The following is a 15,319-nucleotide window of genomic DNA, read 5'->3' as shown; positions in this document are numbered from 1 at the left end:
GATCATTCTAAACAAAATATGTCTAATAAGCATGGGCTCTAAAGTGCATACGTTAATAGCTATGAATACTTCTTCAATTTTGATACTGTGAAACAAATCCCTCCTACTGCAAGTTCTTTGCTTTCCACATTTTGAGAAGAGGTTGTATGGATCAAAACAAGAAACAATTGTCCAGTAAAAATGGACTCTAAAACGAATACCTTAAGAGATATGAGCACTTGTTCTCCTCCTCTTCTTTTGAACAAGCACTTATAGCTGTTAAGGTATGCGTGTTAGTGCCCATGTTTACTAGACAATTTTTTCTTGTATTGGTCCACACAATCGCTTCTCAAACAATGGAAAGCAAGTAACTTGCAGTAGGAGAGATTTGATTCAGAGTATCGAAGCTGAAGAGGTGCTCATAGCCGTTAAGGTATCCATTTTAGAGACCATTTATCCTATACATTTTTTGCTTCGCATGATCGTTCCTGTCACATGCCTGAGTATTGACCATCCCTCCTGGGACTTCCTGAAACAGACAACTGCCGCTTTCGAGCGCAAAACACTACGAGGAACACGTCCCGTGTGATGTACGGGCTCTTTTCTGACACCCAAACCTTCAGACATCAGATCGGTACTCAACGTTGCATGTCGATAGAGTATGCATGAAAACACCAATTAAGTTCGTGCTGTGTGCTGTCGTCCAGTAGAAAATGCGTAAACAGTAATTAAAAGTATCACCAAAGCTACGGAGCACAGGAAAAACATACGTGTTAGTGTCTGTGTTGTAGATATCGCGTGGGTAAAAAGGTAGAGCGTTTGGTCGTCTTACCAAAGTTCTTTAGTTCAAAATTCACTGCTGACCATTTTGGTGACTGTTTAGCTTGGAAGTGTTATCTAGGAGAACATTTTCCTGACATATAAAGAACATAAATGTTCTTTTGGCAGTCTGTTTTTGTTTCGTCATATGAACTTTTTGTACTTATTATTGATCTTATTATTATGTTTATTATTAATTATTGCCGCGGTGGCCGTGCGGCTTTAGGCGCTTCAGTCCGGAACCCCGCGACTGCTACGGTCGCAGGTTCGAATACTGCCTCGGGCATGGATGTGTGTGATGTCCTTAGGTTAGTTAGGTTTAAGTAGTTCTAAGTTCTAGGGGACTGATGACCTCAGATGTTAAGTCCCATAGAGCTCAGAGCCATTTGAACCAATAATTATTGCACCGAAAAGCCAAAGAAATTGGTACACTTGGCTAATAAGAATCTTGCAGGACTGTCCGTAAATCCGCAAGAGTACGAGAGGTGGAGATCTCTTCTGAACAGCAAGTGGCAAGGAATCCCAGAGATGCTCAATAATGTTCACGTCGGGGGAGTTTGGTGGCCAGCGGAAGTGTTTAAACGCAGAAACAGCTAGTCTGTATCAATTCTGGACGTGTTGAGTATCACTGTCCTGTTGGAATTGCCCAAGTCCGACGGATTGCACAATGGACATGAACAGATGCAAGTGATAGAAAGGATGCTTACGTACGTGTCACCTGTCAGAGTCGTATCTAGACGTATCAGGGGTCCATATCAGTCCAATTGCACACTACCCAGACCATTACAGAGCCTGCATCAGCTTGAAAAGTCCCTTGCTGACATGCACGGTCCATGGATTCATGTTGTTGTCTCCGTATACATTCATCCGCAAGATACAATATGAAACGAGGCTTGTCTAACCAGGCAACATGTTTCCAGTCATCAACAGTCCAATGTCGGTGCTGAAGGGCCCAAGAGAGGCGTAAAGCTTTGTGTCGTACAGTCATCAAGTGTACACGACTGCGCTTTCGGCTCCGAAAGTTTATATCGACGATGTTTCGTCGAATGTTTCGCACACTTGTTGGTGGCGCAGCATTGAAATCTGCAGCAATTTGCGGGATAGTTCACTTCTGTCACGTTGAGCAAATCTCTCCAGTGGTCGTTTGTCCCGTTCTTGCAGAATCTTTTTCCGGCCACAACGATGTCGGGAGATCTGATGTTTTACCGGATTCCTGATATTCACGGTATACTCGTGAAATGGTCGTGCTTCATCGATACCTCGGAAAGGCTTTGTCCCTCGGTCGTGTGCCGACTGTAACATCACGGTCAAACTCACTTAAATATTGATAACCTGTCAGTGTAGCAGCAGTAACCGATCTAACAGCTGCGCCAGACACTTGTTGTCTTATATAGACGTTGCCGACCTCAGCGTGTTCTGCCTGTTTACATATCACTGTATTTGAATATCCTTGCGTTTATCAGTTTCATTGGCTCAAAAATGGTTTAAATGGCTCTAAGCACTATGCGAGTTAACATCTGAGGCCATCAGTCTCCTAGGCTTAGAACTACTTAAACCTAATTAACCAGAGGACATCACACATATCCATGCCCGAGGCAGGATTCGAACCTGCGACCGTAGCAGCAGCGCGGTTCCGGACTGAAGCGCCTAGAACCGCGAGACCACCGCGGCCGGACGTTTCATTGGCGCTTCAGAATATTATTACTATCACTTCCACACGTGCTATTGAGTTTTTTTTTTATTTTTCTGTTCTCATTGTGCAATCTGTGAAACTCAATAGGTTTACTCCTTTCAAAGAAACTAAGCGAAAGCAAACTGCCAATGGAACGTTGCTGTTAACTCCACACATATGTTATAAATACATTGTCCCATATAACAATTTCACTTAAAATACAGTAAAAATATTATCTGTCATTGGGTTTTGAACTCGGGAAGCTTAGTAATGCTAATGCTCTGCCAACTTCCCCACGAAAGCAACATATGAGGAATACTCACAGTTTTGCATCTGCTGCGCTCCGTAGTTCTGTTGTTACTTTTAATTAACATTACGCCCATTCCCGAGTGTCTGACATCTGGAGGTTTGGGTGAGAGAGTGCACGAACCACAATGAAAACCACGTTTGGCGTGTATCGCGACGTGGCAAAACGTCCCGTGTGAGGTCGCTTTCGGTCGCAGGTTCGAGTCCTGCCTCGGGCATGGATGTGTGTGATGTCCTTAGGTTAGTTAGGTTTAAGTAGTTCTAAGTTCTAGGGGACTGATGACCTCAGCTGTTGAGTCCCATAGTGCTCAGAGCCATTTGAACCATTTGAGGACGCTTTAGACAGCTCTGGCTGACCGAGTTTTGCGCGGAAATCTGGAGTACAGCGATCACTCTCGGGTGGTGTGGGAGTGTTAATGAGGAGTTATTTATGGCCTGATGCGGTATTTGCTCGTCGACCCTGTAGGAAAGAAAACGGCCGGTGGGGATACGCGCGGCAGAGCGGCAAACGGACTCCGCAGGTGGACGCGCTGCTCTTACGTAACGGCCTGGCTGGCTGGCTGCCAGCTAGCGTTACCCAACATCCAATAACCCGCCTTCAGTTACCCGACTGATCGCTTTCTTCCGCCACAACCCGAGCCGATCGGATCCGATGCGCGCCCGCCGGACCGGACCGGGCTGGGACGAGAGGCACAGGGCGCGACGCAAGTCCCCTCCACCACGCACCAGCCGCCCCAGCAGCGCCCAGTCTCACGCTCCGCTACCTGCCGGTAACCCGAGCTCCAGTCCAGTGCGTGGCGCGCCGCTGTCGTAAACGGCCGACCTCGCTCGCGTACGGGGATGACCTTCACACGGTAGTTACATACTCCATGAACATTTCAAAATATCGGTACTCATAAATGGCCGAGGATAACGCAACAAATGATACAGCCTGCGAAAAACAAACTCTCAAGGTTTTGTTTTACAGTGGTCAAAAGCTTCCATGTGCCCAACCTTCGTGACACGACACAAATAAAATTCAAATGGCTCTGAGCACTATGGGACTTAACTTCTGAGGTCATTAGTCCCCTAGAACTTAGAACTACTTAAACCTAACTAACCTAAGGACATCACACACATCCATGCCCGAGGCAGGATTCGAACCTGCGACTGTAGCGGTTCCGGACTATAGCGCCTAGAACCGCTCGGGTCACTCCGGCCGGCGACACTACACACATTTGATCGGTAGCCCAATTCTGACCAATATCCCTAACTTCTGTATGCTGCAGAATCCTTGAACATATTCTCAGTGCGAATGTAATAAACTTGAGCCCCTATTGCAGCACTTCGAGAAAGGTGATACCACTGACAGTTTTCTCAGCGAAGAAGAAGGGCCGACAGACTGTCCGTTAGACACAGCACACAACACGTTGTCATTCTCTCAATACCAGACGTGATCGACAGTTGCATGTGGATTCTTTGTCCTCCACATATGTGTCTTGTGTCAGTCGAACTTTTCTGGAAGACGAACCGTGGCTTCGTCACTGGAGATTAGTTTTCTCTCGAAGTCTTCATTTTCGGGGCGGTTCGGCTTATCAGTGTAGAATTGCACAGGGCGCAGTTTCTCGTGTCATTGCTCTTGGCTTGCAGTAGCTTCATTTGTACGGCTTTGCTAATAATAGATTACGAAGGACTTCCCACGCCATCGGCTGAGGGATGTTCAGTTCTGCATTGGATTTGTAAGATACGCAACGTAACGCCCCTAACATGGTCCGCTGTCTGTTCTGACACATCCGGCTGGCCAGAATATTTTGCATCGCACGAACAACAATCCTCGTCGAATTTCTTGTAATACTTCAGTACGTTGTTGTAAACTGTTGATGTCTTCCGCAACTAGCCACGGAAAGCTCTTTGCACTATAACTAGCAATTGGCAACAAACAAATTCCAGCATACAAAATGCTTTCTCCTCCTCGTTCGCCATTCTCAGAATCTACAGCCAATGGTGAGCTTCTCGGCGCTTTATCACAAGAACTTGCCGGCAGCATGTAAAAATTAAAAAAGAATTAAGCTTATCTGTCAAGTACTCTGTCATTTGTTCAGTTATATGTGCCCACTTATGGAATTCTTACGAATTTCTAAAAGTGTTTCATCGGCTTTATAATCACACTGTATATTTTGTGAATGATGTGTGTATAACACACATTAATAAGCTATTGTGTACAAAGTATTTAAGGGTAGTTTCTTTATATGGTTGTCACAAATGCTCGTAGTTATGTACGATATAAGGATATCAGTCACGAAAATGTTAGTGCCGGCCGGTGTGGCCGAGCGGTTCTAGGCGCTTCAGTGTGGAACCACGTGACCACTACAGTCGCAGGTTCGAATCCTGTCTCGGGCATGGATGTGTGTGATGTCGTTAGGTTTAAGTAGTTCTAAGTTCTAGGGGACTGAGGACCTCAAATGTTAAGTCCCATAGTGCTCAGAGCCATTCGAACCATTTTTGATAAATGTGCGTGAAAAGGGCTCGCACAGAATCGCGGTTTGGAGGGGAAGGGGTATCTTGGTGCTCAGTTCCCATTTGAGAAAGGAACTTGGGGAGAAGAGGTTTTGGTTTTGCCCGAAAGAGCGGCCGTTTGTGTAGCCATATGTCTTACTGTGGCTATGTTTGAGTGTATTAATCAGATTTCAACGACGAACCGGAGCTGGCGTCCTAGCAAACTGTACGAATTGGTTAATTCCTTTTGGAAAAGATTATAATTGGGCTGAAATTAATGCTCAGCTGCGGCCACCATTTGTATGTGCACCGTCCGGACTTTACGTGCAACACAGTCATCCTTAAATAACACTGGAGCGAGACTCATGGTTCAAATTTGGTCCACCGGTGTCTTAGACCTAGGTCGAAGATAAATTTTAACCATTTGAAAAAATAGTGCTTCGTTTGGACTTTATGCGCAAAAGACGTATTTTAAACTTATACCAATCAGTTGAAGGTAGACAGAGGGATGAAGTCATTTTTTTTAATCCAGTTGTCTGTTATTGAGATACGATGGTTTAAATTTGAGCTAAATGTAACATCTAAAATTCGTTCTTACGTGAATTGAATGCGCGGAAATTGTTTAAAACGAATCAAATAAATAAAATTGCGTTCTTACGATAACTGAAAACCTCTTTAAAGAATCTAGCTTCATTCGGATTTTATGTGCAAATATATGTTTTTTGTCAGATTTTTTAAGCATACCACTTCTGTGTTTCAAACTTGTGCTAATCGGTTCAAATATTTTAAGAAGGCAGGCAAATACACGTAATTAATTGCCGTCGTGTTGTCTTGTGAAAGATTTATCCGTTGCCACAAAATAAGCAAGTTGGTTCTAAAGGTATTAAAAAACCATACCGGATCAGTCATCGCCCAAGTCAACATCAGTTGCCAAGATATGGCGGTCTAATGTCAAAATTATGGTAGAGTAAAAGTTGGGAACTGGAATGAAAAATGCTACTACTGTAGCACAAGGAAGGCGAATGTGTCCTAGGCACACTTACGGAGGTAAAAGAAGGGAAGCAGTTTTTCGATTTATCTGGCAGCTACAAAGACCTTAAATCAAAACATCTTCGTGTTTTCCGCGAGTTAACCCTACACTAGCGCAGTGAACTTTCTCAAATCCACCCATGTTACACGTGTGATGAGAGTTGTACGAACAAACAGACACAAATGTAACTGCTTTTGCGTGGAGATGTATCTGTAATAGGGAGTATCCCAGAGTGGGGATGCATGCCTCCTAAGCTTTAATGACACGCTGTGTCGTGTTGTACTACATGACAAACACCATGTTGAATAACATGATAGCATGTGTCATGTTATACGACATGACATCATGTATCACGTTACAGTGCTTTTAACATTGCAGCCCAGTCAGCAATCGTGATAATCTAATATATAAGAAATTACCAGCCTCGATTGCGGTAATGAAACCAACCTTTACCTGGGTTTCAGCCCAAGTAATTGAGCCTTCTTCAGAAGATAAACCTGTATCAATAATATGTCTAGAAGGGCATGGTCTAGAAATAAAACTAGAACAGCCTGAATAGGCGTAGTCACCTTCTAAAAATGCAGTACATAGGTAATAAGTCCCCATGGACGCCGTGCGGTGGACCTCGGGAGCTCACGTCTTGGTGGTGACTTAGTACCTTTGTACTGCATTTTTAAAATGTGACTATACCTATTCAGGCTGTTTTAGTTTTATTTCTATACCATGCCCTCGTAGACATATTATTGAATCAGATATATCTTTTGAAGAAGGCTCAATTACTTGGGCTGAAACCTAGGTAAAGGTTGGTTTCTTTACCGCAATCGAGGCTGATAGTTTCTTATATGTTATGTATCATGTTACCTTACTTGACTCGATGAATTGCTTTCATGGCATGGGTGCTAATAGTAATAACTAAAAAAGCGCAAGTATGTCAAGATGCTTTAATTTAAATATCTTTGAATCTGTCAGATAAGTCGAAAAGCTAGTTCCCTTCTTTTAGATTCCAAATTCTACCCGGGATATATATATATATATATATATATATATATATATATATATATATATATATATATATATATATATATATATACACATATATATGCTACGGTAGTAGCATTTTTCATTCTGGTATCTTTATATTCGTCTTTCGAAGAGCTTTCCAATGGCATTAAAAACAGTACATAGTTCTACTCAGATGAAATATTCGTCATTCACTATCTCGGGTGATGCAAGAGTATTACATAGAATAAAACTAGATGGCCCTTTGCCTGCTATCATTTGCCTTAAACCTCGTTTCGTTATCTTGAAATTATCACAAAATAGTAAAGGTACAAGGCATACGTGATTAACACTGCGTACTTAATGTAGTGGTAGATGAGCCGTTTTTCACTGAGGCACCTTTTTTCCTTTGTTTCCTGTAAAGATGTGTGAGGCTGTAGAATGTTCCAGCGTACTGCTGTGCGTTTTAAATGTGGCGGTGGGAAAGGAAACACACACTCGCTCACTGCCTGCTGATGTTGCATTTTGGTTATAGGAGTAGTAGAGACTTAGATAGTCACACTCCTTATAGTGGAACGAAAAAATTCTGAATATCTACGTCCTTTGCTTATATTACCAGCATAGTGCTTCTCTTTCGTCATCGAGAAGTACACTAAGTCAACCATGTCACAAAAATGTGATAGTCGTTTTTCGGTTGGTTAAGGATGATTTCTTCTCTTGTAGACTTTCCTTGTTGTTTCTTATTTTAATTTATATTAGGTCAGTAGGAAGTTTCTTCGTGAAGTTTATCCATCTGCTAACATAAGTACTGCGATGCGAAATATCCCATTCTGCATGTATGGAGGAATCACAAATAACAAAAACCAGACTAAATCTCTTCTTCAAAAATAAAATCGCCATGAGAACTATAAGGATTCTTGAAAACAGAAATCTTTTTGCAGCTAAATTCTTGATGAGCTGCTAAGTCACTTCCCGTCGTTTCACTACTTCGTTGTCTAAAATAGAACCTCTCCCGTGAGGCAAAAGCAAAACGAGAGTAAATAAATGGAAATAGAGTTAAAGAGCGAACAGTATAAGAAACTAAACTGGTACCGCTAATAAATGCTCGATTTGTTTAACACGTTGACTACCGGCCACGGAAACCTTGCAATTTCTTAGAACGCCGGCCTTTTGTATGGTTTATCAATATTTGTTAAGAGGTCTGTCCAACAATGAAGACCGATCGAGTCCGCCAATGTAAAAAATTTCGTATTTAGAAGCGGGAGAAATCGTTTCTCTTCAGATGACGGGATCGCAGTCTACCGAAATTTCCGCATCCCGTGAACTGACGGGGTCGGTTACCTGGATTTTGGCTGCCTACCGCGTAAGAAATGAGAATGAGTTTCATCTTCACTGATCCGACACGATCTCTAAGTCATCTGGTGCGTCTGGTACTATACGGTGGACATGGCCAATTGAGAAGCTACTCGACCGATTGCGGGCGGTTCCAAGATGAAGAAACCCGACATCGTCCGGGTGAGTGGTAGCCGACCACATGTCCATTTACACATCCGACGACGCCATTGACAGAGGATGCTGGCCGATGGCGATCGATTAACCCGTCTAGGGATAGAACGCGGAACTACATTGTTTTTTCACTATATGATTGAGTCTCGTATTGATTTCCTAGTGTTGGTTTTGTAAGCATAATGTGAATTCCGGCACCTTAAAGTTGACACTCTGACGTAGTAGTACATAAAATAAAAGTAGTCACTGTTCTCGATCGAGAATGTCCGCTATATTAGTGGCGTGTAGTACGTTGTGTTAAGAACGATCAGCTGTTATCCAGTTCCGAATTTGGACTTGATAGTGACAAAGAAAGCAGGCTACATGTGAGCAATTGTCCTAAAAGAATGTTGTGTAGTATCTCCTTCGTTGCTATCGTGTCCGTGGTCACACTGTACCAAGCAGATCCAGCATATGTTGATAGTTGCGGGTGATGACGTCTAAGCACATTTTAATCCAGTTCTTGATTGTAAAATTTTAGAGTATCGTGGCGGGAATACTGCTGATGGTACGCCCTTATACACTGTAGTTACCGGCTGCGATGTCATTGGTGCCCATGGCATCGCCATATACAGGGTGGTCCATTGATAGTGACCGGGCCAAATATCTCACGAAATAAGCAGCAAACGAAAAAACTACAAAGAACGAAACTCGTCTAGCTTGAAGGGGAAAACCAGATGGCGCTATGGTTGGCCTGCTAGATGGCGCTGCCATCGGTCAAACGGATATCAACTTGTTTTTTAAAAATAGGAACCCCCATTTTTATTACATATTCGTGTAGTACGTAAAGAAATATGAATATTTTAGTTGGACCACTTTTTTCGCTTTGTGATAGATGGCGCTGTTATAGTCACAAACGTGTAAGTACGAGGTATCACGTAACATTCCGCCAGTGCGGACGGTATTTGCTTCGTGATACATTACCCGTGTTAAAATGGACCGTTTACCAGTTGCGGAAAAGGTCGACATCGTGTTGATGTACGGCTATTGTGATCAAAATGCCCAACGGGCGTGTGCTATGTATGCTGCTCGGTATCCTGGACGACATCATCCAAGTGTCCGGACCGTTCGCCGGATAGTTACATTATTTAAGGAAACAGGAAGTGTTCAGCCACATGTGAAACGTCAACCACGACCTGCAACAAATGATGATGCGCAAGTAGGTGTTTTAGCTGCTGTCGCGGCTAATCCGCACATCAATAGCAGAGAAACTGCGCGAGAATCGGGAATCTCAAAAACGTCGGTGTTGAGAAAGCTACATCAACATCGATTACACCCGTACCATATTTCTATGCACCAGGAATTGCATGGCGACGACTTTGTACGTCGTGTACAGTTCTGCCACTGGTCACAAGAGAAATTACGGGATGATGACAGATTTTTTGCACGCGTTCTATTTAGCGACGAAGTGTCATTCACCAACAGCGGTAACGTAAACCGGCATAATATGCACCATTGGGCAACGGAAAATCCACGATGGCTGCGACAAGTGGAACATCAGTGACCTTGGCGAGTTAATGTATGGTGCGGCATTATGGGAGCATGGATAATTGGCCCCCATTTTATCGATGGCAATCTAAATGGTGCAATGTATACTGATTTCCTACGTAATGTTTTACTGATGTTTCTACAAGATGTTTCACTGCATGACAGAATGGCGATGTACTTCCAACATGATGGATGTCCGGCACATAACTCGCGTGCGGTTGAAGCGGTATTGAATAGCATATTTCATGACAGGTGGATTGGTCGTCGAAGCACCATACCATGGCCTGCACGTTCACTGGATCTGACGTCCGCGGATTTCTTTCTGTGGGGAAAGTTGAGGGATATTTGCTATCGTGACCAACCGAAAACACCTGGGAACTTGCTTCAGCGCATTGTCAATCCATGTGTGAACATTACGGAAGGCGAACTACTCGTTGTTGTGAGGAATGTCGTTACACGTATTGCCAAATGCATTGAGGTTGACGGACATCATTTTGAGTATTTATTGCATTAATGTGGTATTTACAGGTAATAACGCTGTAACAGCATGCGTACTCAGAAATTAAAAGTTCACGAAGGTACATGTATCACAATGGAACAACCGAAATAAAATGTTCAAACGTACCTCCGTTCTGTATTTGAATTTAAAAACCCTACCTGTCACCAACTGTGCGTCTAAAATTGTGAGCCATACGTTTGTGACTATTACAGCGCCATCTATCACAAAGCGAAATAAGTGGTCCAACTAAAACATTCATATTTCTTTACGTACTACACGAATATGTAACTAAAATGAAAGTTCCTATTAAAAAAAAAAAAAAAAAAAAAAAAACGCAGTTGACATCCGTTTGATCTATGGCAGCGCCATCTAGCAGGCCAACCGTAGCGCCATCTGGTTTCCCTCTTCAAGCTAGACGAGTTTCGTTCTTTGTAGTTTTTTCGTTTGACACTTATTTCGTGAGATATTTGGCCCGGTCATGATCAATGTGCCACCCTGTATAAGCTGACTCCTAGACCTCGCGATCCCTGGATTCCACGCCTCGCTGAGCCGTTGGTGGCCTTCTCTATTAAAGGCGTTGTCCATGATTTTTATTTCAATAGCTTCTTTGATTATACTGTTCCAGTGCGAGCAACGTTAGAGGTATCTCCAAAGTTGGTCCGGTGACCGTTTTTCAGTGCATGCGCGGAGCGAATTTCTCGCGGTAGCGTAGGCGACAACACCTGTCACGCTCCTTCCTATGTTGTTTTTCAGTGTGCACTGTTCGTGCGGTCTAGGATTGGCCGCACTAGCAGGGTATCTCTCAAACCTCAGTAGTTCTGCCTCATCTTTAATTGGTCTCATAAATTGTTGGAGTTTTGACTGAAGCCTGAAGATCGATTTGACACTGTCTCTCACCGCCCACAGTAGAACAACGCAGGACGGATCGTCAGAGGTGTGACACGAAAAAGACGCTTTAGCCGAGCAAGCTGTGGGAAACGGTCACCAGTTAAAATTTATCCGCACCTCTGTCATGGATGCGCTAATCGTTTTTGGGACTGTGTAATTGAAGAAGCCAGCGAAATAAAAGTCGTCGACAACACCCTTAATAGAGACGGCAGTCTACAGCTACGCGCGGCGGGGATTCCGCGGTCTCGATTTCGAGGTTGGCGTTTCGAACGTGGAGTGGGCGTACGGGCCCATCTATGGCGATGCCGTGAGCACCGCTGACGTCACAACTGACAGCTAGAGTATACAGCGTGTTCAGAAACTGCTGTTACAGGCTTCTAGGACCTACAGAAAGGAGCGAGTAGATAATATTTTGAACTGGAATATATGTTCGGAAAAGCACCATTCCCGTGCTACAATCGTTTGAAAACATGTTGGTAACACGACACTTTTACAAGTAGTTGACTAGGCGTGACCAGTACATCACTTTTTTTTTTTACAATTACGCTCATTAATAGCGAAATAAATTGCTTCTATACTCGCTGACGGGTTCTCTTTAACGCGATGCAACACGACCTCTTCCAATTCGGCTCTGCGGCGTCTCCTTGGAGCACCACGGTCGTGCCTTTTGACGGTGAAGGTCCGCTTTCTCGGAGTCGTTGTGTAATTCAGGCAAAAGATTATGCAGTTGCGTCAGGCATTATGAAGAACGATCTTGATGAAGACCACGAGCATCTTTTCCATTATCAAATGTTCAAATGTGTATGAATTACACACACCCATGCCCGAGGGAGGACTTTTTTTTTTTAATCTCATTTTGTTTGCTTTGGTTCTTTGTATCTGCTCGGGGCGGACGTCGCAAGACACAAATTTCAGTTCGTCGTTGATCCATTAACTCAGTTTTTTATTACAGAGGGCAGTTAAACCTCTGACCGAACACGCTGAGCTACCGTGTCGACAAACTCGAACCTCCGGCGGGAGGGGCCGCGCAATCCGTAACATAGCGTCTCTAAGCACGTGGACACTCCGCGTGGCTTTCCAGTATCGTGAGCTTCGCCATTCAGGAGGCTAATGTCGGTGACTTCTACAAAAATGTATTCATCCATATTGCTCTAACACTCAGATACCTGAATCAGGCTCGAACCAGGTCAGGGAGGTAGAATCGACGTCAAATTAATCAGTGTATCTCCTAAAAAGCGGCCCCCCACAACGTCTACTCGGTTGCATACCTGCTTAGGAAACACGATTTCAAACGCCTGAAGCGCGAAAATGGTGCGTTTCCGACATGGGTTCCAGTTCAAACTATTATGTATTCACTCCCCTCTACAAGTCCTACACAAAACCCATACAAACACAATTTTAATTTTTGGCTGGGACAGTGGGCAGCATTCCCCCATGGACAAATTAAAATAGTCCCAATTCCGCAGCCCGACAGCGCTTTCAGGAGGTTGTCCGTGATTTTTCAGGCGAATACCAGACTGGGAATCCCCCCCCCCCCCCCCCCCCGCCCCAAATGTTCCAAATTGGGATTCCCTCAGCTCCACTCATAGCTTACTGGAGTATTTGGTTGAAAAGAACCAAGTTCTACAACAGCTGATCTTTTTCTCACAAGTTAGGGATTAAAGCGGAATTAAAAACCATTTGAAAACGGTCAAGGTATACTTGGCCGAATGCCCGTGGTATTTTAACCACTAGACGTGGCTGAAGGGCCCCGAGAATACTTTGTTCAATTCCTGCGTAGATATTTAAATATCGTCGTCTGAGGCTCGTGTACTCAAGCAGTTCACGACAGAGGTGGGCCAACTGAAGCCCCCTGTGTCCACGAGAGCGCGGCGGGCGGTGTGCGGCCTACCTTGCAGCGGTGTGGACGGCTCGGGCACCTTGAACCCGGTCGACGAGGACGAAGATGAGTCGCCGCTCTTGCGCCGATACTCCAGGTCCCGCAAGTGGTTGAAGGGCGTCGCATCGAGGAAGGGCCGCTGTCCGAACGCGATGGCGCGGATCTGCTGCTGTTGCCCTGCTGGGAGATATACCATCCGAGTCAGTGGCTTGCCTCACGGTCAAACTCTCGATCCGATTCACACGTAAGCTTACCAGATCCAAAATTAGCCACTCATATCATGTAGTCAAAACTTCGGTGAAATTCGAAGCAAAGACTTCAATATTAAGAGTGCAAGTGGAATTCCACTGTTAAGCGCAGAGGATGAAGCGGATAGGTGGAGAGAGCACTTTGAGGGAGCGGAAGTGTTTAATGACGTGGTGGAAGAAGAAACTGTAGTGGATGTGAAAAACATAGGGGATCCAGTGTTGGTGTCAGTGTTCAACAGAGCTTTGAAAGACTTGCCAGCAATTAAGGCGGGAGGCAAAGGAAACATTCCTTCTTAATTTCTAAAATCGTTGGGCACAAGATACAGCCAAACGACTATTCCAGTTAATTTGCAGGACCTATGGTTCCGGAGAAATATCATGAGACTTTCGGAAAGCCGGCCGGAGTGGCCGAGCGGTTCTAGGCGCTACAGTCTGGAACCGCGCGACCGCTTCGGTCGCAGGTTCGAGTCCTGCCTCGGGAATGGATGTGTGTGATGTCCTTAGGTTGTTAGGTTTAAGTAGTTCTAAGTTCTAGGGGACTTATGACCTCAGCAGTTGAGTCCCATAGTGCTCAGAGCCATTTGAACCATTTTGAACTTTCGGAAAAATATCATCGTCACAATTCCGAAGATAGAAAGGACAGATGAGTGGAAGAACGATCTGCTTAACAGCTCACACATTAAAGTTTCCGACAATAAATAGTATACACTATAATCGAAAAGAAAATTGAGGATGTGTTGCATGACGTTGATCTTGGCTTTAGGAAAAGTAAAAGCACCACAGACGCAGATCTGGCATTGCCCTTGATATGGACGCAAGACGTAAGAAAAATCAAGATACGTTCATTGGATTTTTTGGCCTAGGAAAAACGTTCGACAACATAAAACATAGCGAATTGTTCGAAATTCTCAAGAAAAGTAATGATAAGTGGCAGAAATCAGAACGGCGAGAAACTTAACATCATAATTGGTGATAACGAAGTCGATGAAGATAGGCAGCAAAACAACCCATGGCGGAGGAGCAAGGGGAACAAAAAAAGGCAGAGTAGCACTGGCAAGAAAGGGTCTTTCTGGCCAGGAGAAGTTTACTAGTATCAAACATATGTCTTAATTTGAGGACGAGATTTCCGAGAATGTACGTTTGGAGCGCAGCAGAGGCAGTGAGACATGAACTGTGGGAAAACCGGATCAGAATAGAAGAGAAGCATCTGAGATGTTGTGATACAGAAGAACGTTGAAAATTAGATGGACTCATAAGGAGTGAGGAGGTTCTCCGCAGAATGGCCTAGGAAAGGAATATATGGAAAGCACTGAAAACGGGAAGCGACAAGATGATGGGACATCTTTTAAGACGTTAAGGAATAACTTCCATGGTACTAGAAGGAGTTGTTGGGAGAGAAAACTGTAGAGGAAGATAGAGATTGGAATACGACCGGCAAATAACTGAGAACATAGGTTGAAGTGCTGCTCTGAGATGAGCAGGTTGGCACAGG

At 44.2% G+C, this 15,319-nt stretch overlaps 1 protein-coding gene across 1 annotated transcript in view; it reads right to left on the bottom strand.

Moving 5' to 3' along the window:
- Nucleotides 1-15,319, bottom strand: part of LOC126456594 (protein lozenge-like) — a 739,855-nt gene that overhangs the window by 364,561 nt on the left and 359,975 nt on the right. The window contains exon 3 of the mRNA XM_050092338.1: nt 13,592-13,756. Coding sequence (XP_049948295.1) covers nt 13,592-13,756 — 165 coding nt within the window. The remainder of the gene's footprint in view (nt 1-13,591; nt 13,757-15,319) is intronic.

Source organism: Schistocerca serialis, chromosome 2, assembly GCF_023864345.2.
Source record: "Schistocerca serialis cubense isolate TAMUIC-IGC-003099 chromosome 2, iqSchSeri2.2, whole genome shotgun sequence".
Classification (NCBI taxonomy): Eukaryota; Metazoa; Arthropoda; class Insecta; order Orthoptera; family Acrididae; genus Schistocerca; species Schistocerca serialis.
This window is presented reverse-complemented; position numbering and strand designations above follow the sequence as displayed.